This window comes from Centroberyx affinis, unplaced genomic scaffold (genome assembly GCF_046629955.1).
Source record: "Centroberyx affinis isolate AG114_WGS23_722 - 3 ecotype Tasmania unplaced genomic scaffold, CSIRO-AGI_Caff_v1 ptg000971l_1, whole genome shotgun sequence".
Classification (NCBI taxonomy): Eukaryota; Metazoa; Chordata; class Actinopteri; order Beryciformes; family Berycidae; genus Centroberyx; species Centroberyx affinis.
Window position 1 is genome coordinate 201,221 of NW_027279542.1, and position 24,149 is coordinate 225,369.

The following is a 24,149-nucleotide window of genomic DNA, read 5'->3' on the forward strand; positions in this document are numbered from 1 at the left end:
TAATGGTGTCTGATATCAATATAATTTAGAGTTAGCTTCAATGAGAATTAAGAACGGGGCACCAGATAACAGACAGCATCAACAGGTCTCATCTGAAGGAGTGAACTCTCGGCATGTTTGAATTTAAACCCACACAATGAACACAGAAGGTGACTTTATGCAGAATAATATATTTATTACTAAACTAAAGCACACTCAATAATCAGGTAAATACAAGTGAATATAGTACAGTATATACAAGAGGTATACCTATGAATTGTGATGAATCAATGGCAATAGGAATAGATGATCATGTAAATATGCAATACTGATAATTAAACCAACATTTCAGCGGACACAATCATGGAAGATGAGCAGTGGAAGACATGAGTCGGCAAGATAGGAATAAAGGGCGACAGTATAACTATCTGGAAAACTCGAATGAATCTTTGAATAACTGAATGGTTAGGCTACTATAACTATAGGGAGCCGTAATAAAGTGTGTGATATGTGTGAGATGTGTGAATGTAATGGAATAGCTATGTGTGATGTATGATGTGATGCCCAGTGGACAATGATCAGTACATACGACACCAGCGAAGGTCCGGAAGGAGATGAAGCACGCTGAGGCCGGGAGTCTGTGAGGAGTCTCGGCTCGACGAGGTGCTGGAGGATGAAGATCCGACGTCTGTTCAGTTGATCTCAGCAGGCCGCGACAGAGTGAAGCACGCAGGCTGGAGCACGCAGGCTGCTGGACAGGGCTGTGGGTCTCTCAAGGCTAACGCCGACCCACTCTGGAGGTTCCGATGATTCTTCAGAGTTAAACTCAGCAGGATAGCTGATAGCGAGGTTGTAGCAGGCAGGACACACAGACACACGTGCTGGTGTGTGTGTGTTTTGTCAGGCAGATAGGCAAGGCAGCAAGGCTCTCTTCACTGTTTCGGGTGAAACAGGCTTTCTACTTGGCTTGTGATGATGATGCAGTTGAGTCCGTCTTTGGAGACAAACTTTGGAACAAAGTTGTTGTCAGACTCCGTTAGCACACGTGTCGCGACCACGTAAAGTGCATGAAATCCGCATTGGAAATGTGTGTGTTTGGTTTTGTTGTGATCAGTTGAGGGGTGTGTGCGTGGGCTGGCATGTCTAGTGTTACGGCTCATTACATATGCATGAAACCCTAATTTTGGTTCCCAGATCTGTCCAATATAATTGACCGTCGTAACATCAACATTATTAAACTCAGCACAAATTCCTGAACACTTTAATATCAAACATGGCTATCGAAGCCCTATGTAAAGATAACGAAATTGAGTAACGTAAATAACTATTATATAAAACATCACAGTTACACATAAAATTAGTCATATACATTAGAGTCCACCACAATGTGATACCCAAGGTTTCATGAGTCTGTATCAAAGATTTCTCTTGATTTTGGCAACATTCCAATGGGTGTCATCTCAGACTCTCTGTTTCTTTGGGGATTACCAAAGACAGGGCTGAGTGTTGGTGTTTTATGGTTATTTACCAGGTCTGGTCCTTGATACCAGCTCTTAGGGTGAAAATGGAGTGATTTACCGAGAGGTCAGTGGCCTCCTTTACGATCCAACCACTTTCTATCCACTTTCCTGATCCGTTATCAGGGAAGAGGCTCACACACAGGATGCAAGACCCTTCCAGATGTGTGATGACAATGACAGTGTGGGTGCAGTTACTACACTGGTAGATCTGCCGCTGAATCCTTGTCTCCATCCTATCTGAACTGGGCATTACTGGTTCTGCACGCCTATTTGGCTAACTGCTCATACCAGGTCTCATGGAGAGGATCTCTGTCCAGACCTTGCATACGGTCCTTAACACTGCTGTCCCCAGTCCCTGGGGCCCATGTTGTTCTCTCTGTATACTAAATCCCTCAGCCATGTGATCTCCTCTCATGGGTTCTCCTATCACTGTTATGATGATGACACTCAACTGTACAGAGTGAACCATCATTTCAGCAGCTGTCTTTGGTCAGCAGTGTGAGTATTTCTCTCTCTCCTCTATCTGACACAGAGACACTGAGGAACCAGACTTTAACCCAACCCAAAACCCCGGGTAGAGGGGTTCAGTGAATGTGGAGTGGAAGGTGTGGATGTGGATCAGTGTGTCAGAGGAAACTCTGTAGAAGGACAGAGAGCCAGCAGGCCAGTCCAGATACACTGCTACTCTGTTAGAGCCAGAGGAGGAGGGGGAATGTATGGCTGTTTCTCTGTTATTGTGATAGGCAAAGTAACTGTTAACAGAGCAGAAGAGAGTCCAGGACTTTTCATTCCTTCCAAGTCTGCAGTCTTCACTGTCTCCTCTCCTTCTCATTCCTCTGCAAGTCACTCCTATATAAACCAATCCTTTCCACTTGACCTCCCAGTAACAGCGACCAGTCAGACCATTTCTACACAGCAGCTGATGATAGTAGTCAAATTTCTCTGGGTGATCAGGATATGGCTGCTCCTCTTCCACCTCTGTCACATTTCTGTTGTCTTCAGACAGGAGGTTTCTGTTTGCTGTGTTTGGGTCTAGTGTGAGTTCACAGGCATCTGATGGAGAGAACAAGACACAATACAGCAGCAGCTACTCATCTAATACACCTGTTGTGTTTATTATTGGTTGATTTATTAACAGATTGACTGTTCATTTCTTCAGTTTCTTCACAGTTTCATGATGACACATTTTGTCAGCCATCTTTTTTCAGAGTAGGATTTGAATGAATAGATTTCACACATGAGCTTTTTATTTAAATAGAAACTGAATGTGTGCTGTTTTGTTTTCATGAATCAAACTAAATACACACTTACACTTCCTCAGACCTGGTTTCAACCACTGCACTCCATCATGGTCCACACTGGGGGGGGGGGGGGTAAATAAAGTCAGACCAGCATAATCTCTTTGATAATGGATACTTTAGAGAAATGAACAAGAATTTGAACATACACAACAAAAACATCCTCCCTCCTCCCTCTCTGCTCCCTCCCTCCCTCCTGTAACTCCTCCCTCCAAACGAGGCTCAGGCTGCATGAGAGGGGCAAACTTAATAAATTCAAATCTTTCATGCAAAACACAGTTCTGCCAGCTCAATCTAGTTCTAACTAAAACATTCGCCAGCAAAAAATATTGTTTGTCAGCATAGATTAGTCAGTACGGTTACAAACACAAACCTAGGTCGAGCAAGGTTCACTCTGTACTAGAGAGAGAGCGGCGTCTGGGTGAACTAACAAATTCCAAACCTTTTACACAATACACAGCTCTTCTAGCTCAATCTAGTTGTTACTGAAATATTCACTGGCAAAAAAAACTATTTTTTACACATAGATTAGTTCCAACAGTGTCAAAGCCATAGCTAGGGTAGACTAACACCAGCTGACTTAGCTGAATGTAGCTTGCTGATTAAAAGGGTCTTTGTGGGGAAAATAACTGCCTTCCTTACACAACAGGTTTATTCCAGTCCCAGTATTCAGTTTGGATTCTGACTGTTTCACCTAATCTCTTCTGTGGAGATATTAGTTTTCTCTCTGTTGTTTGCAGGCTGGTAGGATTATGCATGGTCTGTGCACGTGTGATTGACAGGTGGGGGCGGGACGCCTCTTTGCGGAAGTTGTGGAAGAGTTGTCCTGATTGGTTGTTAGCCTGGGACTGCCACAGAGGCTGGAGTTTTTCTTTTTGTTTTCTCAGAGCATTTGATTTATTGACAGCTGTCGGGATGTAAAGATAATTTAAACAAATATAACCAAAATGTCTCTAAAATAAATTCTTTCTACATGTTTAAAAATTGTGTGCTTTTATTTTGAAGGCTAAACGGCCAAACTGGAAGTCTTGTTTCTAGTAATTGGAGCTATCTATTGGACGTATTTTGAAAACAACAGGTAGAGTGGTGGTTTCAGCTAAATAATGTTGTAAATGTCTTTTCAAGTCACTTTGGGATTGTTTGGCTTCCAGAGACTTGGATTATGCTGGACGAGCTGCATGGAGCCATTTTATGGTTATTTTCCGTTATTTTTTGAAGACTGAAGACAGGTCCCCAGCAACTTCAGTTTTGGAGAACACTGCAATGTACTTCAGCTGGCAAGCTCTGGGACTGTATGGACTAACAAACCCGATTTTCTACTGGCATGGGGGTGAGTAGATAATGACTGAATTTTCAACTATTCCTTAAATAACTGAACTGTGTGTGAACTGAACAGGATGAAGCTTCAATGAGGAGTGACAGCTGTATTTAGCTGCAGTGTGGATGCAGCCAGTCTGACAGAGAAAAGGTGTGTGACTCTCAGCCTTCTAGCAGACGTTGCCTCTCCATACCTGAGAGTGTCCAGTCTCCAGTGTGGATCCTCCAGTCCAGCAGAGAGCAGCTTCACTCCTGAGGCTCCTGGATGATTGTAACTCAGGTCCAGCTCTCTCAGATGGGAGGGGTTGGAGCTCAGAGCTGAGGCCAGAGAAGCACAGCCTTCCTCTGTGAGGAGACAGCCTGACATCCTGCACACACACACACACACACATACACACACACACACACACACACACCAAGCTACATGTTAGATATTTTTTAGTATACAGCTGTGAAAATAGTTGACCATGAAGTCAAATTCTGGCAAAAAATTTAACTGTCTCAAATGCAAACAGTTGACCCAGTGATCGGCTCTGTGGCTTCATCTGGTTCAATTTGAGAGTTTTCCACTCAGTTTGTGACAGAATCTTAGAAGTTCTTTCTGGTATTTTAGGTTTCAGCAACTGATGCTGCAAGGAGAGGAAATAGTGAAATACCTTCATGGAAAGTAATTCACAGAGGCTACAAAACAGTGATAAATGTTGGCATCACAACTGGTTTAAAAATCATGTAAGCAGAGAAAATCCTGCACAGGTCAGTTGATTATTTACTGACATTAACCTGCATGTAAAGCAGGATTGAAATCTGTTGAACAGATTGAAGAATCCTGAGCTGAGAGAGACCTTAGTTTGGAGAAATGTGTCAAATCAATTAAAAAAGACTCTAAATGGATCTTACCTGAGAGTTTCCAGTCTGCAGTGTGGACTCCCCAGTCCAGCAGAGAGCAGCTTCACTCCTGAATCCTGCAGGTCGTTGTTACTTAGGTCCAGCTCTCTCAGACTAGAGGACTGGGAGCTGAGACCTGATGAGAACTCCTGACAGCATTTCTCTGTGAGCTTGTTTTGATTCAACCTGACAAAATGAATAGAAAAATGTTCCTTTTATTTTTCCTTTATATTTGAACTTTCCAGAGCGACTCACTGTCAGAGAGCAGGAAGGGGTTCAGTGTCTTACTCAAGTACATTTGGACAGGGAACATTTTATGTTTCAGAGCTCAAACATGATGCTCTAACTCTGTCCATCCTTTTAATAGAATTAAAGGAACAGAGTAGAAAAGAAGAGGAATACAGCACAATACTATTTTATCAAACTGGATTCATACCATAGAAAAAGATTTTAGTTGATCAATGCAGAAAATGTTCATGACCACAAAAAACAGAACACAATTCTGAAACACAATTCCATTCCTGAAAAACAATTCTCGTAATGGCGGAATCCATGAAGCGAGCGATTGTGGGACATGTAACCTTCAGCAGGGATAAAGGGGCAAAGCGAGACTGGTAACTGGCGACACTTCTCTGTAGGTATGTTTAGCTTAGCTATTAGCCTTTATGCATGGTTTGTCCTTTGGGGACTCCGTAGTGCAGTACCATTGCTGTGCTTTATTTACAAATGTGTTGCGGTTTCTGTCACCCTCTAGTGGTCGGAAAATCGCTTATTGCAGCTTTAAAGACTGACTTGTTTTCAACACACTTAATCCACAGTAGTTTATGTCGTATGGGTTCTCACTTGTTTGGGATGACTTGATTGATGATCAGGAGATGTAGTGGCTATTTGTCCATTGATTTCAATTGCTTTCTATTGTCCATAATAAAGTTAAACAAAAACCACTGATGCGCCAGTCAAGCACTTAATGACTCAGGCAAGAAAAGGAGATCCACTGTCCAGTCAAATGCTTACGTATATAATTTGACATTTATTTCCAGGTTTCAAGAGCAAACAATTAAATTCTTCTGTCTCTCTCTTGCTCTGGTAAAAATCATATGCCCTTCCTGGCTGCATATCCGCCCCACACACCAGAGTTAACACAAAAAATAACATAGATTTAAATAAATCAAATATTCAAAATAAACAAATAGCTCCTACAGGAGATGTAGGTCTGAGCAATATGAATGAGTGTGGAAGTGCATGTGATTCTGCAGGTGCGTATAGGCATCAAAAAACAAGGCTCAATACGGTGGCCATTTAAGGACTTTCTCAGCCGCTTTTGTCATTCGTAGATGTACTTTGTCAGATTTAGATGGACTTGCGTCAGTCTTAGCTCTCTTTTGTCAGATTTAGGTGGACTTGTGCCAGGTTTAGCTGTACTTTGTCAAACATAGATGATGCTTGTCAGACTTAGATGGAGTTATATCAGGTTTAGCTGTACTTTGTCAAACTTAGATTGAGTTTGTCTGCAATGGAGGGCAGTCCTGGCATTACAATCAAGTGCGTCCAATCCTTCATCACACAGATGAGTCTTACACATGCAGTGTGCTACAACCAGACAGAAAAGAACCTGCAGGCAGGTAAATACATAAAGCATTTTGAACTAACTGTGCAGCAATTCCAATAAATATGATTCATATTTAGATAGTCCAGCTCTCTGCCACAAGTGTTGCCGCCTTATCTTAATAATGTACTATGTGCTTTTTTGGGGGAAAAAATGTTCTTAGTGTAAATTTAACCAGATCTAGATGGGTACCACTGCATCGTATTGTCTAATTTTACCTTTAACTAGTTTAAATTATTCCTGGCTAAATTAGTAAGTACGCAACTATAGAATGATGCTAAGTAATTTCCCTATAAACATATAATATACATTTATAACAGAGGCAGATGGTTGCCTACACTTGGCTAGCGCTTATTGTTATGCTAATAAGTTTACTGTTTGTGCCTTTAAAATAAAAGCATGATGACAACAAACAAAAATTACATTTAGAGCAATTCTTAAGGTTTTCATTAACCAGACAATTTTTTGTAACGTTACCTGAATCGTTAATTTGTTTGGCGTGATCCTTTTACGACAGAATCATACATTATCAAGATAATGGCAATACTTGTGGCAAAGAGGTGGACTCTCCAAATATGAATCAGATTTATTGGAATCGCTGCACAGTTAGTTCAAAAAGCTTTATGTATTTACCTGAAACTGGTTTCTTTCAGTCCGGTTGTAGCACTGCATGTGTGTGAGATTCATCCATGTGAGGACTGGAAGCGCTTGATTGTAACGCCAGGACTGCCCTCCATTGCAGACAAACTGTTTGACAAATTACAGCTAAACCTGATACAACTCCACCTAAGTCTGACAAAAGACAGCTAAACTTGACTCAAGTCCATCTAAATCTGACGACCGCCATCTAAGTTTGACAAAGTACAGCTAAACCTGATGCAACTCCATCTAAATCTGACGAGCGCCATCTAAGTTTGACAAAGTACAGTTAAATCTGCCACAAGTCCATCTAAATCTGACGAGCGCCATCTAAGTTTGACAAAGTACAGTTAAATCTGCCACAAGTCCACCTAAATCTGACAAAAGACAACTAATCCTTCGAATGACAAAGGCAGCTGAGGATGTCCTAAAATGGCCACCGTACAAAAACCAAGGCTCGATGCATGAATCTAGGCTATTGCAAATATACGTGGCTTTTAAAAGGTTGAATAAAAAACAAAACAAAATAGTAAAGCGAAGAAAGGTGTGTGAGCGCGCGGTTGAAAAACAATATCTGCTTAGCGTCTCAACCAGTTAGACGCACCTGTGTCAATTACTAGACGGCTGACGCAAGGTGACTGTCATCTTACATTCAAAACTACACAACGCCTTTGTAGTTCTCTTTTACAAAACAAAAAAACAAAAAAGGCTCCTACACATCACAACCTGATCTTACCTGAGAGTTTCCAGTCTACAGTGTGGACTCCCCAGTCCAGCACAGAGCAGCTTCACTCCTGAATCCTGCAGGTCGTTGTTACTCAGGTCCAGCTCCCTCAGACTAGAGGACTGGGAGCTGAGACCTGAGGCCAGAGCTTCACAGCTTCTATCTGACACCTGACAGACACTCAGCCTGAAGAGAATTAGTGATGAAGACAAACAAGAACTTTGAAAATATATATATTTTTTATTCTGATTTGGATAAATACATCCACCAAATGGTATATGCTATGTTATACTTTACAAAAAAGCCATAAAGAAGAATAGTAAGATGTATAAAGTAGATTTAAAGTGTTTTAAAATTCCACAGTCTAGGGAAGCTGATGGCAAATGTGTTTTCACCTTCAGTCTTGAGTCTGGACTGAGGGAAAGTCAGAAGGACCTGAAGATCTCAGCTTGCTTTCCGGCTCAAAGGGAACTAAGAGCTCTGTAGTGTAACCCATAGATAAAACTAGCCATGCTTTAAATGTGATCAGTGAAATCTTAATATTAATTCTGTATCTAAGTGGTAAGCAGTAGAGAGATACTAAACTTGGGGATATATCATCTCTTCTTTGCACTAGTTAAAATACTAGCTGTTCTGTTCAGAACAAGCTAGAGATGTGACAGTGAATTATGGCTGAGACAGAAATAGAGAGAAGTGCAGTAATCTAATGACATGATATCAGAGCATGGATGATCTTTTCTAACTCCTTCATGTTCATGGTTGTGTATATGAATTTGGATCAGAATAAAACAAGTGCTGGCAAATTCCCAAACTTTCTATCCAGTGAAATTGAAATTGAAAATGCTAATGTAAAATGGCTCTGAAATCCTGATATATAACTTGCAGGGTCGCACTTTGCAGATTGAAGAATCCTGACCTGAGACAGACTGTTTTGAGAGAAAGGACCTTCGTTTGGAGAAGTGTGTCAAATCAATTCAAAAAGACTCTAAATGGATCTTACCTGAGAGTTTCCAGTCTGCAGTGTTGACTCCCCAGCCCAGCAGAGAGCAGCTTCACTCCTGACTCCTGCAGGTTGTTGTTACTCAGGTCCAGCTCTCTCAGACTTGAGGACTGGGAGCTGAGAACTGAGGCCAGAGCTTCACAGCTTCTCACTGACAGATTACAGAAACTCAGCCTGATGGAGAATTAGTGATGAAGACGAACATGAACTTTGAAAATATTTATTTTTTTCTTCTATATGAATAGTAGGTTTAATACATTGGATCCATTCAGTTTTCTATGCACTTACACAGATTTATTGGAGGCTTTGACCACTGGCAGCAGCCTCAGGAGAGCCTCCTCTGAAGCAGAGTATTTCTTCAGGTCAAACACCTCCAGCTCTTCTTCTGACGACAGTAAGATGAAGACCAGAGCCGACCAATGAGCAGGGGAGAGTCTGTCTGTGGAGAGACTTCCTGAACTCAGGTGCTGTTGGATCTCCTCCACTAGAGAACGGTCATTCAGCTCATTCAGACAGTGGAACAGATTGATGCTTCTCTCTGGAGAGGGATTCTCCCTGATCTTCTTCTTGATGAACTGGACTGTTTTCTGATTGGTCTGTGAACTAGTTCCTGTCTGTGTCAGCAGGCCTCGTAGGAGAGTCTGATTGGTCTCCAGTGAAAGGCCCAGGAGGAAGCGGAGGAACAAGTCCAGGTGTCCATTTGGACTCTGTAAGGCCTTTTCCACAGCATTCCGGTAGAGGTGTTTTAGTTTAGATTTGTGTCTTAGTTTAGATGGTGTGGAGGTTGATTGTGGTTTTGACAGTAGATTGACACCAGAGTCGATGAATGAGACGATAACAAAAACAGCAGCTAGAAACTCCTGAATGCTCAGATGGACAAAGCAGAACACATTGTCCTTGTTCAGCCCACACTCTTTAAAGATCTGTGTGAACACTCCTGAGTACACTGAGGCTGCCCTGATATCAATGCCACACTCTGTTAGGTCGGCTTCATAGAAGATCAGGTTGCCTTTCTCCAGCTGCTCAAAAGCCAGTTTTCCCAGAGAGAGAATCATCTTCCTGCTCTCTGTATTCCAGAGTGGATCTGTCTCAGTTCTCCCATGATACTTGACATTCTGCAGTTTGGACTGAACCACCAGGAAGTGGATGTACATCTCAGTTAGGGTCTTGGGCAGGTCTCCTCTCTCACTGGTTTTCAACACATGGTCCAGAACTGTAGCAGTGATCCAGCAGAAGACTGGGATGTGGCACATGATGTGGAGGCTTCGTGAAGTCTTGATGTGGGAGATGATTCTGCTGGCCTGCTCCTCATCTCTGAATTTCCTCCTGAAGTACTCCTCCTTCTGTGGGTCAGTGAAGCCTCTCACCTCTGTCACCATGTCAACACACCCAGGAGGGATCTGATTGGCTGCTGCAGGTCGTGTGGTTATCCAGAGGCGAGCAGAGGGAAGCAGTTTCCCCTTGATGAGGTTTGTCAGCAGCACATCAACTGAGGTTGACTCTGTAACATCAGTCAGGATCTCGTTGTTCTGGAAGTCTAAAGGAAGTCGACACTCATCCAGACCGTCAAAGATGAACACAACCTGGAACTTGTCAAACCTGCAGATTCCTGCTTCTTTGGTCTCAGTAAAGAAGTGATGAAGAAGTTCCACCAAGCTGTACTTTTTCCCTTTCAGCAGATTCAGCTCTCGGAAAGTTAACGGAAATGTGAACTGTATATCCTGGTTGGCTTTGTCTTCAGCCCAGTCCAGAGTGAACTTCTGTGTTAAGACTGTTTTCCCAATGCCAGCCACTCCCTTTGTCATCAATGTTCTGGTTGGTTCATCTCTTCCAGGTATGGGTTTAAAAATGTCTTCACATTTGATTGGTGTTTCTGGTCTCGCTGGTTTCCTGGATGCTGTTTCAATCTGTCTGACCTCATGTTCATCATTGATCTCTCCACTCCCTCCCTCTGTGATGTAAAGCTCTGTGTAGATCTGATTAAGAAGTGTTGGGTTTCCTGCTTTAGCAATCCCCTCAAACAAACACTGAAACTTCTCCTTCAGATTAAATTTGAGTTTACGTTGGCAGATAGGAGCAAGAGTTTCTGAATGAACAAACAACAAATGAAATCAGTGAGTGGATTTCAGTGTGGATGTATATATTTTCCCACTCCATGATATCTATTCAGCTCATCAGTAGTGGACAAACATGTTCTGACAAATTGTATAGATCTGATGCAGATGTGTACAGCATTTTACAGAGTTTGGAAATGTAAACATCTTTCATTTTCAACCATTTCCTATTTCCATCATGTTAAACCTGTTAAAAGCCTCTTACTGCTCTGCAGTGAGTCAGCCAGCTCCTCCTGCTTCATTCTCCTCAGGAACTGCAGTGTGATCTGCAGAAAAGCCTCTCTGCTGCTCCTCCTCTGCTCTTCCTCCTCACCGTCCACTACCTCCTCATCCTCCCTCTGCCTCTCTGGGTATTCTGGATAATCTGGACTCAGAATCCTCTGGAACCTTTTCAGCTCATTCTTCACAAAAGTGACAATGTTCTCCTCAAGAAGCTGGAACAGAATACAAAAAATTAAATTAAATTAAATTAAATAAATACTAATAAATTAAAGTTTCATATTAAAATCGTGGAACACAACATCAAATCCATGTTGCAGGGTTTGAAAGCCCACTGGTCTAAAGAGTGCAGCATGGAGACTATAATGACCAGAATGGTTGTTTTGCATTTTGTTTGTAGCAGAAGTAAAAGGTGTTGATGTACATTTACACACCATAAACATGGGGTCCAGGTCTGTTTGATGCTCCTGGGCAGACTGACCACTGGGAACCTCTTTACTTTGCTGCTGAAGTCTGTGGAGAAAACATTAAGTATTAGGTCTCCAGATATCAACACACACACACACACACACACACACACACACACACACACACACACACACACACAGGTTGTTAAAGGTGTTGTGTTCTGTCATGATGAATCCTGGCAGAAACACAAGGTGAACTCCACTGTAAATGTTTCTCTGGAGTGCCTTTCCCAAAGCAGGTTGTAGCGCTAAGTATATCTTCAAGTCATTCTTCAAGACATTTGTTCATTTCACAAGGCTTTCCAGAAAATACTCGCAACTCAAGCAGTACATGAAATGTGCTGTTCATCTAGTTGTGAGATTTCAAGTATCTCTTTGCAGGAGCGGTGAAGGTGAGATCCTAGAGCAGACAGGCCACTGTCAAACCTATCAAAACCAATAGAGGCATTTCCTTTTGTCCCAACCCTTACTGTAAAAATATATGAATTCATAAATAAATAATGGTACCTCTCTTTCACCAATGTATTTATTATTAAGCTACACCAAATTCAAATGTATCCTTGAGTCTACATTAACACCCTATGCCTTATGCAGTGAGCTATTTTGCGCTGTTCTAAGCAAAACCCAGGTAACTGGCCAAGAACACAAACAGTGTGGTATATGAGTCTGCAAATTCAGTAAATATTCTCCCTCAACAGGTGAAGCTATAATGGTCAGCTGGGTCGATATTACACAACAACCTGTCAGTCGCAGCTCAGAAAATTGATGATTCCTTGAATCGACCTGAAATGCCTTTCGATTCTTGAAGTTGATCTTCAATTAGATGTTGAGAATTTGTCGCCATGAAGTCCTTTGGGAAACGTACAAATTTCAAGGAGTAGTGCATTGTGTATGTTGTGAGTTTTCAAGATACATTGCTATCGGGGAAGCCAGCTCTGATTATTGGATGTGATGTTTTGAATGAGGAAACAAAAACAACAGAGTATGAATGGCCGGAACAATTCTATATCTCATGACTTGATACCTCTTCTCAGGAGAGCTGGATAACAACAAACCCATCCGTTTTAAATTCTTACCTTTCCTCAGCAGAGTGGTGTCCATCTTTGAAGTCAATAAGGCGACGCTTAGACTGGTCACTCCTCATGGACACACAGCTGGGTACAGGGGAGTCTGGTCTCTCCTGCTGGATCCTGATAGAAACACAGGATTGACAAAAGAAGGTAGTTTTAAAAGCAGGGTTTGACCAGAAAGTCACCAGTTCAAATCCCAGAACCAGATAGAAAGTCTGTGAGAGGAGAGTGAATGAGTAACGAGCAGTGTTCTCTTTCATAGCATTCGTTTCGATGTTTCACTATGGGATACGCTCCCTCGTGTATCTTCAGAAGCATTTATTCCACTACGCCAGCCCTGAGTGGCTGGCAGTCGTGACATGTGCATCAGGACCCTCCTCCTATATATAGGGCTGACACTGCATCCTCTCTTCATTCAATCACCTCTTCTCGCTTCAGAAGCTCATCTCTTGCCTGTTGCTATGGCTAACTAGCTTAACTGTTCACAGCACAGCTCCATCGCCGAGCGCTAGTTTTTTCCGCAGCTTCTTCGGGTTTCGTCTTGCCTTCTCCATGGGTAAGACTCTAGTCTGTCTCCAAACAGTAATGAAGTTAATTTGTTAACTTAGGTTCGGGAGCAGGGCCACGCCTCAACCACACCTATAATCACCTGCCTAGCCTACTTATACCTGGTCAACCCATCCTGCCCTGTTTGTCTTAGATCTCTCAACCCACCCTCCCTCCCCTTCCCTTCATCCATCCACCTTCCTACCTCATCCCTACCCACATCCCTTCATCCTCCCTTCCCTCCTCCCCTCATCCCTTCTTACTCAATCCAGTGCATACCTCTCCCACGTGTCATTCTAGGTACCATCTGGGGGGCCCGTAATCAGCTCGGCCGGAAACTCACCTGAGACGGAACCCCCACACTGAGTCTCCCTCTGCCCGGTCTTCAGTACGTCCTCCCGGACCAGCCTACCAGATGACATTCTCCTTCCACCTTCAACCCCCCCCTTTACATCCATTCACCTGTCCTCAACATCCAATACCTCTGAATTCCATTAAACACTTGAATGACATATTGTTGTGGCGTGGTCCCTGCTAGTGAAGTGTTGTTTGCCGTGGTTAGCTCCTCCAGGCTTACCACATAGCTAGCTCCAGCGGCTCGCTTGACAGCTTACCCAACCGTCTTGCTCCACCTGGGTTAGCTTTGGCTCTTATCACACCAGATATTACCCAACCGGTTCCAGTCCATGATTGAGAGGGTGTATAAGGCTGCAGCGGTGGTGGTGAGGGCACTGAATGTCACGTCAATGCTCACGGCATACCAGGCGGAGCTCTACGATGACATGGAAGCCTGACCCAACCGTGTGGGATGAGATCACAAAGGTCACCGACATCTGTCTCTGGGTTCAGCAGTATGCTGTCCAGGCGACAGGAAAGTCCATGGTGATGATGGTGTTGCAGGAGCAAGCCCGATGGCGGTAACGCTTTATATTAAGGTCCTTGTAATAAGCGTTAATTAATAGGTAATAAGGCCCTTATAAGTCCTTATAAGGTGCTTATTAACACTATTATGTGTTAATAAGACTATATAAGTGTTAATAATAGCATCATAAGCATGTTTATTGTTTGCTTATAAGACATTTATAAGCACTTATAAGAAACTTGTTAACAATTTATAGACTGCTTAAGAACGCTAATAAAAGCCTTATGAGTTTCTTATAATTGTTTATAATAGCATTACAAACACATTTATTGAGTTTAACTAACTTACCTATTATGTTATTGTTAAGCCTTTATTAAGCTTTTTTTGTTGCTTTATTAAGATTAGTACATACTTTATTATGCATTTATTAGCAGTTAACTATGCACTTATTAACAGTTAACTACGCTTTTTGCAGCTACCGGATCTAAAGCGAGAACAATGCCTTATTAAGGTTAATAAATCCTTTATTATGCACTTATTAATAGTTTCCTATGCTTTTTGCAGCTACCGGATCTAAAGCGAGAGCAAGGCCTTATTAAGGTTAATAAATCCTTTATTATGCACTTATTAACAGTTAACTATGCTTTTCACAGCTCCCCATCTGGAATGAGCACTACATGTGGTCAAGGTTGATAAAATGTGAATAAAAAATTACATATAAATAGAATGTTTTAGAGGTGAAGCACAAAAACGCATTTTAAGACAGCTCTTTAAAAACATTTTTTTTTTTTACTTTCCATCATTTTCACGTAAATGGCAGCCACATTAACTACAATTAACCTGAACTCAATGTCCCCCTTTGAAATAAGTGACTGTATAAAATTACCACAACCTGTCACACCTCAAAAACATCACTGACCCACTCCTGGACCCCCTGCAGTTCGCCTACAGAGCCAACAGGTCTGTAGACGACACAATAAACATGGCCCTCCACTTCATCCTCCAGCACCTGGACTCCTCAGGAACCTACGCCAGGATCTTGTTTGTGGACTTCAGCTCTGCCTTTAACACAATCATCCTGGCTCTGCTACAGGACAAGCTCTCCCAGCTGAGTGTGCCTGACTCCACCTGCAGGTGGATCATAGACTTTCTGTCAGACAGGAAGCAGCACGTGAAGCTGGGAAAACACGTCTCTGACTCCCGGACTATCAGCACCGGTTCCCCTCAAGGCTGCGTTCTTTCCCCTCTACTCTTATCCCTGTACACCAACAGCTGCACCTCTAGTCATCAGTCTGTCAAGCTCCTGAAGTTCGCGGATGACACCACCCTCATTGGGCTCATCTCTGGTGGGGATGAGTCAGCCTACAGGCAGGAGATCGACCGCCTGGTGTCCTGGTGCGGACTGAACAACCTAGAGCTCAACGCTGTAAAGACAGTGGAGATGGTTGTGGACCACAGGAAGAACCCAGCCCCACTCACCCCCATCACCCTGAGAGACTCCCCAGTCAACATTGTGGAGTCCTTCCGCTTCCTGGGCTCCATCATCACCCAGGACCTCAAGTGGGAGCTGAACATCAGCTCCCTCACCAAAAAAGCACAACAGAGGATGTACTTCCTGCGGCAGCTGAGGAAGTTCAACCTGCCAAAGACGATGATGGTGCACTTTTACACCTCCATCATTGAGTCCATCCTCACCTCCTCCATCACCATCTGGTATGCTGCTGCCACTGCCAAGGACAAGGGCAGACTGCAGCGTATCATTCGCTCCACTGAGAAGGTGATTGGCTGCAATCTGCCTTCTCTCCAGGACCTGTACGCCTCCAGGACCCTGAGGCGAGCAGGAAAGATTGTGGCCGACCCCTCCCACCCTGAACACAAACTTTTTGAAACACTCCCCTCTGGCAGGAGGCTGCGGTCCATCAGGACCAAAACCTCACGCCACAGGAACAGTTTCTTCCCGTCTGCAGCTGCCCTCATCAACAAGCCCCGGGACCCCCACTGACACGGACCCTTATCCCCCCCTCTATACTCTATACTGTTAACCTTTGCACATTCTCTGGTCAATATTTTGCACATTCCTGTACAAACTGTACATCTTTTTCATTCACTTTAAAAAAAACAGATATATTGCACATATTTTTTATTATATTTTTATTATATTTTTATTGTATTTTTTTTTCATATTCTGTATTATTTATGTTTATTGACTTTTTGACTTGCAGTATTTCCTCTTAACCTGTCCCTATTATTTTCCTATTATTTTTCTCCATGTTTATGTTTATTGTATGCACCTTCATACCAAGGCAAATTCCTTGTATTGTGAAAACTTACTTGGCAATAAACGTGATTCTGACTCTGATTCTGATTCTGATTCTGATTAGAGCTTCAAGAAAGAGTTGGAACAGCAGATACAGAATATGGATATGATGTTGTTGCATGTGAAGGGAAATTTAAGGGTAAAGTCAGGTAAAGTCAGGGTACAAGGGGTTAACCCCCCTCAGACAGCGGGGGATCCGCCTGGCCACCTACCTGGACGATTGGCTGTTGCTGATGCACTCAGAACGGGAGGCTACGACTCACACATACATTCTGATGGCTCACGGAGTCAATTTAGGCTTTACAGTAAACAGGGAAAAGAGTTCACTGACTCTCAGACAAACCGTTGCTTTTCTGGGGCTGTCACTGTTTTCGGCCCGTCTGTCGACGGAATGCGTGAGCGCATTCAGAGCCACGTTGGCCCACTTTGGTGTGGGGAGGACGGTCTCCTTCACATTGTGCCTGAGACTGTTGGGCCTGATGGCTTCAGCTCTGCTCGCGGTGAGACTTGGCAGGCCGCGTATGAGAGATTTCCAGCATTGGGTGGCCTCTCTCAGGCTAGACCCAGTGCGCCATGGCCCTCGCAGAGTGTTGGTCTCAGCAACGTGCATACGCACTTTGCGCACTGGAAATGACAATCTTTTCTGACACGGTCCAGTTCAGAAAGGTGGTTACTACTGATGCCAGCCTGTTGGGCTGGGGAGGGGTACACGAAGGCAGGACGGTAAATGGGGTCTGGGATGGTTGGATGCCCATATCAACTGTCTGGAGTTGTTAGCGGTTCTCCTGACCCTGCAACACTTCCGCCCATTTCTCAGGGGATGTCACGTATTGGTGAGGATGGACAATACCACCACGGTGGTGTATAGCAACCGTCAGGGGGGTCTGTGTTCCCGGCAGTTATACATGGTGGCACACAGACTGATACTGTGGAGCGATGCGCATCTCCTCTCCTTGAGGGCAATGCACGTTCCTGGGATTCAAAACCGGGGAGCGGATCTGCTATCCAGAGGAAATGCCCTCTTTGGGGAGTGGAAACTTCACCCAGCTGTAGTAGATCAGCTTTGGGAGCGATTCGGCAGGGTGACAGTAGACCTCTTTGCATCCAGAGAAAATGCACAGTGTCCACTGTTTTTCTCTCTGCATGACTGGGACATGCTGCTGGGAATAGATGCGTTAGCGCACAACTGGTCACGTGTTCAGCTGTACGGGTTTCCCCCGTCCCACTCTGTTCAGGGTGAGGGAAAATCGATTGCAGTTAATCCTGATCGCTCCTCACTGGCCCTCAATGCTATGGCTGGCGGCCAGCCTTGGCTGCTCCTATTATGTAGAGATTTGATGTCACAGATGTAGGGGAAATATTTCATCCTCACCCGGAACAGTGCACCCTGTGGGCCTGGCCCGTGAGTGGGTTACTCTGAGCACTGCGGGGCTTCCCCACAGTGTTATAAATACCATTCAGAATGCTAGGGCGTCCTCCACTAAGTCTTTGTATGACTGTAAGTGGAGTGTGTTTGAGGAATGGTGTGCTAAAGCACAGGAAATTCCTTTCCATTTGTGATTTTATCCTTCCTTCAGGATCCATAAGCAGAGAGCTTTCTCTACTGTTAAAGTGTACTTGGCCGCCATTGTGGCGTGCCATGTTGGCTTTGGGGGTGAGACTGTGGGTCAACACCCCCTTGTCTGCCGGTTCATGAGAGGGACACAGAGGCTGCTCCCGGTCTCTAAGCCGGTTTCCCCTTCGTGGGATTTGGCTGTTGTATTGGAGGCTCTGGGGAGTCATCCATTTGAGCCTATTGAGCAGATTGACATGAAGCCATTGTTGTTTAAGGCGGCTTTATTATTGGCTTTGATATTCGTGCATTGTTGGTGCATCCTGCATGCATGCTTTTGCCCCTGAGAATTTGTGGGTTACCTTACGGCCTAATCCTGCTTTTGTCCCTAAGGTAATCAACTCATGCTTGCCTGTGGAGCTTGTTGCTTTCCAACCTCCAACATTTAGCTCTCCAGAGCAGCAACAGCTACACTTGTTGTGTCCGGTGCATTCTTTACATGCATACTTGGATAGAACTGGTGGTTTCAGGAAAGGGTATAGCAACCCTTGCTATAGGGCTTGCACCCTGCAAGGGTAAGCCTATCATAAAGCAAAGGCTTTCTCACTGGATTGTAGGGGCTATTGCACTGGCCTATTCGAGCATGGATCTTCAGGCCCTCGCTGGTTTACGCGCACATTCTACCAGGGGTTTGCCTACCTCCTGGGCCCTGTTTAGAGGGGTCTCTATTCAGGACATATGCGCTGCAGCTAGTTGGTCCTCACCTCAGGTCAGTCTACAAGATAAGCTTGTCTGGCAATACGAGAGTCTCCATATCTCATAGTGAGACAGCGAAACAAATGCTATGAAAGAGAACTTTAGGTTACTTGCATAATCCCAGTTCCCTGAGTAGCATGTGTGAGATGAAGCGAGAAGAGGTGTGCTTGCTTGAATGACGAGTGACGCAGCATCAGCCATATATCTAGGAGGAGGGTCCTGACGCACGTGTCACAACTGCCAGCCACTCAGGGCTGGTGTAGTGGAATAATGCTTCTGAAGATACGTGAGGGAGCGTATCCCATATTGAGACATCTCACTCATGCTACTCAGAGAACCAGGGTTACGCAAGTAACTTAAAATTACCAATTATTCATATCTTACTACTCTTCAGAGGGAATTTGTTCTTTAAAATTCTTTGTTAATGCTAACATTATATAGTAACATTATGTTGACTTACATTGTTTCAGAAGAACGTTGTCTTTTTAAAGAAATAAAGCGACCCATAGACTGGTCACTCTTCATGGACACACAGCTGGGTACAGGGGAGTCTGGTCTCTCCTGCTGGATCCTGATAGAAACACAGGATTGACAAAAGAAGGTTTTAAAAGCAGGATTTTGACCAGAAGGTCACTAGTTCAAATCCCAGAATCAGATAGAAAATCTGTGAGAGGAGAGTGAATGAGTAACGTTCTCCCCTTCCACAACAGCTACTGTTGTAGCTGCCAAACTTTCCCTACACAACAAAGGTTAAAAAAAAAGAGCAATGGTTCCCTTTATTAATATCTTACTACACTTCAGAGGGAATTTGTTCTTTAAAATGCTTTGTTAATGGTAACATTATATAGTAACATTATGTTGACTTACTGTGTTTCAGAAGGATGTTTATCTTTAAAAACAATATGTTTATCCATAGACAGGTCGCTCTTCATGGACACACAGCAGGGTTCAGGGGAGTCTGGTCTCTCCTGCTGGACTGGGCTTCAACACAACAGAGACAGAGCTTTTCCTCTGAATAATGATGCTGTAATGATTTCACTGCTGAGCTCTGAGATGGAGAACAGTCATGGACAGTTAGAGATCCTCATCTTACCTCTTAGCTTTGGTCTGGCTGTCATGTTCCCCAGACAGAGTGGTTTTAGAAGGAGGGAGCCCCTCCTCTCTCTCCTCAGACAGACTCATAGTAGAGCGAACACCTTTACACAAACACACTAGGTTGATTCATTACAACAAGGTTTCCATTACAGGATATATCACTTCCGCTGTTGTGATCATTCCTGACAGTAAAATGCCAAATATACACTGAGTGTTAGGAAGGTAATGAGCGTTTGTGACACAACATTTTCCGCGATAAAAATTAACAATATAGCCGCAAGCGGCGATTGAGGGGTCCAAGCACAATCTGATAAGACAGACAGATAGACAAAACATTACAGAAGGTAGAAAGACACACAAAAACTGACTGTGAAGATCAAACATGCAGTCTAACACCGGCTTTTGTGTCGGGCCATGACTTCTGTCAAGTTCATCATTTCATTGCAACCACATTGTTGAAGTTATTCACAATGGCCAGACTTTGTATTAGAACACATACTGCTTGTTCTTGACAACTAATGACTTCAAAAAGGACAAGCCTGAATTTGAACCCACAACTTTCCACACTAAAGGCAGACACTTTACCTACTGAACTAAACTCCTACTACAGGGTTCCTGAGGAGAAAATAACTTAAGGGATAAGTATTGTGATACTACAGCCTATGATTGACAGCACTAATCACTTTATAAAACATTGTAGTACTCTCCATTAATGAATAAAACAATACTAAATCACATGGGCCAGAAAGCCGCTGCTGCACTGATCTCTATGGGTTGAAAGGTCTGGCCACACCCCAATCAGTGATGCCAATCAAGTATTTTGCCATTGACAGATGATGTCAAACACCTGCTTTGAGTTTTCTGCACTCTGTGATTTAGGCTGCGGTCGAATAGTCTTTTTTGCTTACGAAGGTTCCTAACTGAGTGAAATGACCCGGAAGTATCTGTATGATAAGAGCTGTTCGAATTCTCTAAATGCCAAGGAAAGGTGCTTCAGTGCTTCCTTACTTAGCTCCTTTAGCATAGGATACACTGGACCATCCTTTACGAAAGGAAAGGAGATAATGCCGTCCCACAATTCCGTGCGGCAGCAAGCGACGCACCATTCGGAAATTCACGAAAACAAACGATCATGACCGACAAGGGACACAGATCATCATGCAAGTTACCGTTGCTTATTAAGCATTTTCCATCTTATGCCATAACTTGCTAATATGCTTATATGTTATGATATGAACTTTCAACAATATGTTAAACCCATAGGCGAACTATGAACGTTATGCTGCTGTTGTAAAATGATCAAAGTGAAGTTAACATTGTAGCGTAACCTATGCTCAGTTTGCATTAGTTATTTCTTCATTCTGAGCGTTGTTGTATTGCCAGCCTTTAGGAATATCATTAATTAATTTTACTTCAGTCACAGATGCTGAAACCCTTGCCTTAATGTGGCAGTGTGATGTTGTTATGCTAGATTGTAAGCAGAGACACTTATTTTGATCTGCACTACTAGGCATGCAGAGGACTCTTATTTTGAAGGAGCAGAGTGGCCAAACCAACCGGTTTATTTGTGTGGGTAACTTCCTGATTTTTGTACTAATCATTTCTTACAAGACACTGTGTTATTTAATGGCCAAAAGTAGATTTCGGAAGTGATTACAAAGTAAATAGAATTCCTGCATCTCATTTCAAAACTGATATTTAGTGTTAGGAAGGATTTATCGTGATGGACTCTCCCGTTATGAGTGGAAGTTCTGTAACGTGCTAGTTTGCGCTCCTTCTGCTTCTGGACTTTGAGAGAGATGGTATGCATTCCTGTGTTCTGTTATTTTTTTGTTAACTACTATGTAAATAGTATTTCTCACTTACCATCGATGGTAATGAGGATAACCGTAACTAGTTCATGTTTTGTGCTGCAATTCTCATGCAGTTTGTTGTTCTTTTCTGTGCATCAAGCTTGTAGAAGATATGAAAGGAACTTGCCGCACCTGACGTTGCTCAGTCGTTTTATATAGTGAGAGGGTGCACTGTTTACAAGATTTTCACCTCTGAGTAGTATTGTTGGTGATTGACAGGCGCAGTAGAGCATATTCATGACAGAGACCTGTGTATTCATCACTGTTCTTCTACTATTCTAATACAGGTATGTTGGGTTTATATTATTTTGTTTTTATTTAATTTAATTTATTTTAAAGGAGAATTGCACACTATTTTGTACACCATTTTGAGTTTTTTTTGTACATATTTATTTTAATGAAAAAAAAGTACATGTAATGCAAATATGTTGTTACACTCACTGTGTGAGTGTACCCAAAATGTGCTCCTTCTGCTTCTGGACTTTGAGAGAGATGGCGCAGTAGAGCATATTCATGACAGAGACCTGTGTATTCATCACTGTTCTTCTACTATTCTAATACAGGCTGGTGACAATAAATATGCCATCATCTACCTGGTCGTCGTAGTGTCTTCCTTCAAAAAAAATACACAACGCAGAGTGAACCCCGCTACATTAATAAAGACCTGTATCAGCCATAACAACTTCATAGCACAATCAAGTCAACATTTCAAGGTGTTTACTGAGTTGTGTGGTGGTTCTTAAGCTATTATATGCACAGGCTTATAATCAGATCATAATCAGCATATGAACCATAACACAAGAAAAAGGGATATGAGACATTTTTAGCCAGATGATGTTTTTAATTCAACATGTTTGAAACTTAAGAATGATGATATGTACAGTAGTAGATTTGTATGCCTAACATGTTATGCCTATCTTGCATGAATTTAACAATTATTTTCATACAATCATAATAATTGGGATTCATGTCATTGTTGAAATTGTTGAATTGTTGAATTGTTGATGTCAATAAATATGAGTGGACAGAAGGGTGAGCGTGAGCAACCATTCTCAATGTGACAACCATTTCGTTTCACTTTTGTGACTGGTAGCCTATATTCCTTTTTTATTTCAATTCCAACCTTGGTGATGAAGCAATATTTTTCACCGGGTTGTCCACGTTTATATAGCCTGCATGAAACAACACGGTAAGAACGCACGGGGCGAAGTATCTAAGATGCGTTTTTAGTAGTCCATCTTCGGAACATTGTAGTTTCACCACGGCAGACCCACGTCATTAACATCCGCCGTCGCATAATTACGTAGCCTAGTGTAAGTGCAGTCGGATTCTCTTAGCACCGCGGTTGTCTTTTCCTAAGCCCTTATGAATTCTCCTTCACATCTTTCCTTGACCTCATGACGTTTTCCAACGAGGTCAAGGAAAAGTTGTTAGGAATAGGAGTTAGGACATATTTTTTTGACTATTCGACCGCAGCCCTGGTGTTGATTTACTTTTCATGAAACTTCAAAATGATGACAGTTCATCAGCGACTTGAATTCACAACCTTGTGCTCCAAAGACCTGAGCTTTACCACTCTGCCAACTTCCTCCTCGGTTTATGCAGAATTGAAGCGGGTAAAGCCATCCTTTTTGCAAAATAATGATAATAATAATTTTATTCATCATTTTATTCATTATTTTAAGTTTGTATTCATCATTAAAGTATAAAAATTGGTCTCGACCTCAAGACCTGAGGTTTAAGACTTTAGCACCTTGTCTTGCAAAAGTCGACTATACAGTCACATCATACAATGTCAGCTAGTGTATTCATCAAACAGCAATGTTACCTTGGAAGATGTTTGCCTGGTGAATTCACTACCAGATCAAGTCACAGAGACTTTCTCCCTTCATCTGTAGAGGAAACATTGACAGAGAAGACGCTGCTTATTCTCCTTCGTCAGTTCTGGGTAACTGTGAACAATTCATCTGAGGGTGCGGCCACTTCCTCATAACTTCACTATCAAAGTCTAGAAACATCAGTCTGACCCCAAACCAGTCTAACCTGAGGCTAGAAACCAAGTCTGAGGCAGAGAAATCACAGATCAGGTGATGTAGTTCTACTGTGTCTCCACTAGATGGAGACGTTAACCACAGCATCTATGGTGAACTAAACAGCAGACAGAGATGTAATGCATGGAAGAGCATACATTTATATCACTTTAAAATTCAATGACAGAGCGAGAATGAGAGTGTCGATCTAAAATCTGTCTGACATCACACAAAATGAAAAGTTTCTTGTGAAGTATGTGACAGGAAGTTAAACTCTTCTGTTTGATATTTTACTGTCTT

At 42.8% G+C, this 24,149-nt stretch overlaps 1 protein-coding gene across 1 annotated transcript; it reads right to left on the reverse strand.

Moving 5' to 3' along the window:
* On the reverse strand, nucleotides 1-23,753 carry LOC139646296 (NLR family CARD domain-containing protein 3-like). Its single transcript, XM_071522284.1, has 10 exons — nucleotides 23,648-23,753; nucleotides 19,965-20,067; nucleotides 19,739-19,852; nucleotides 11,736-11,814; nucleotides 11,288-11,516; nucleotides 9,257-11,054; nucleotides 8,969-9,142; nucleotides 4,309-4,482; nucleotides 2,811-2,857; nucleotides 1-2,552 (listed from the first exon to the last, which is right to left on the reverse strand). The coding sequence occupies exons 2-10, from the start codon at nucleotides 20,051-20,053 to the stop codon at nucleotides 1,990-1,992; spliced, it is 3,267 nt and encodes a 1,088-aa protein (XP_071378385.1). The 5' UTR covers nucleotides 20,054-20,067; nucleotides 23,648-23,753; the 3' UTR covers nucleotides 1-1,989.
* Between the last annotated feature and the right edge of the window lie 396 nt (nucleotides 23,754-24,149).

Coding starts and splice junctions, on each gene's coding strand:
- LOC139646296 (XM_071522284.1), bottom strand. CDS start 20,053: ATGAGTCTGTCTGAGGAGAGAGAGGAGGGGCTCCCTCCTTCTAAAACC. Junction 11,517..11,735: donor ACCTGGACCCCATGTTTATG/GTGTGTAAATGT, acceptor ATTCTGTTCCAG/CTTCTTGAGGAGAACATTGT. Junction 4,483..8,968: donor TGCAGACTGGAAACTCTCAG/GTAAGATCCATT, acceptor GTGTGTGTGCAG/GATGTCAGGCTGTCTCCTCA.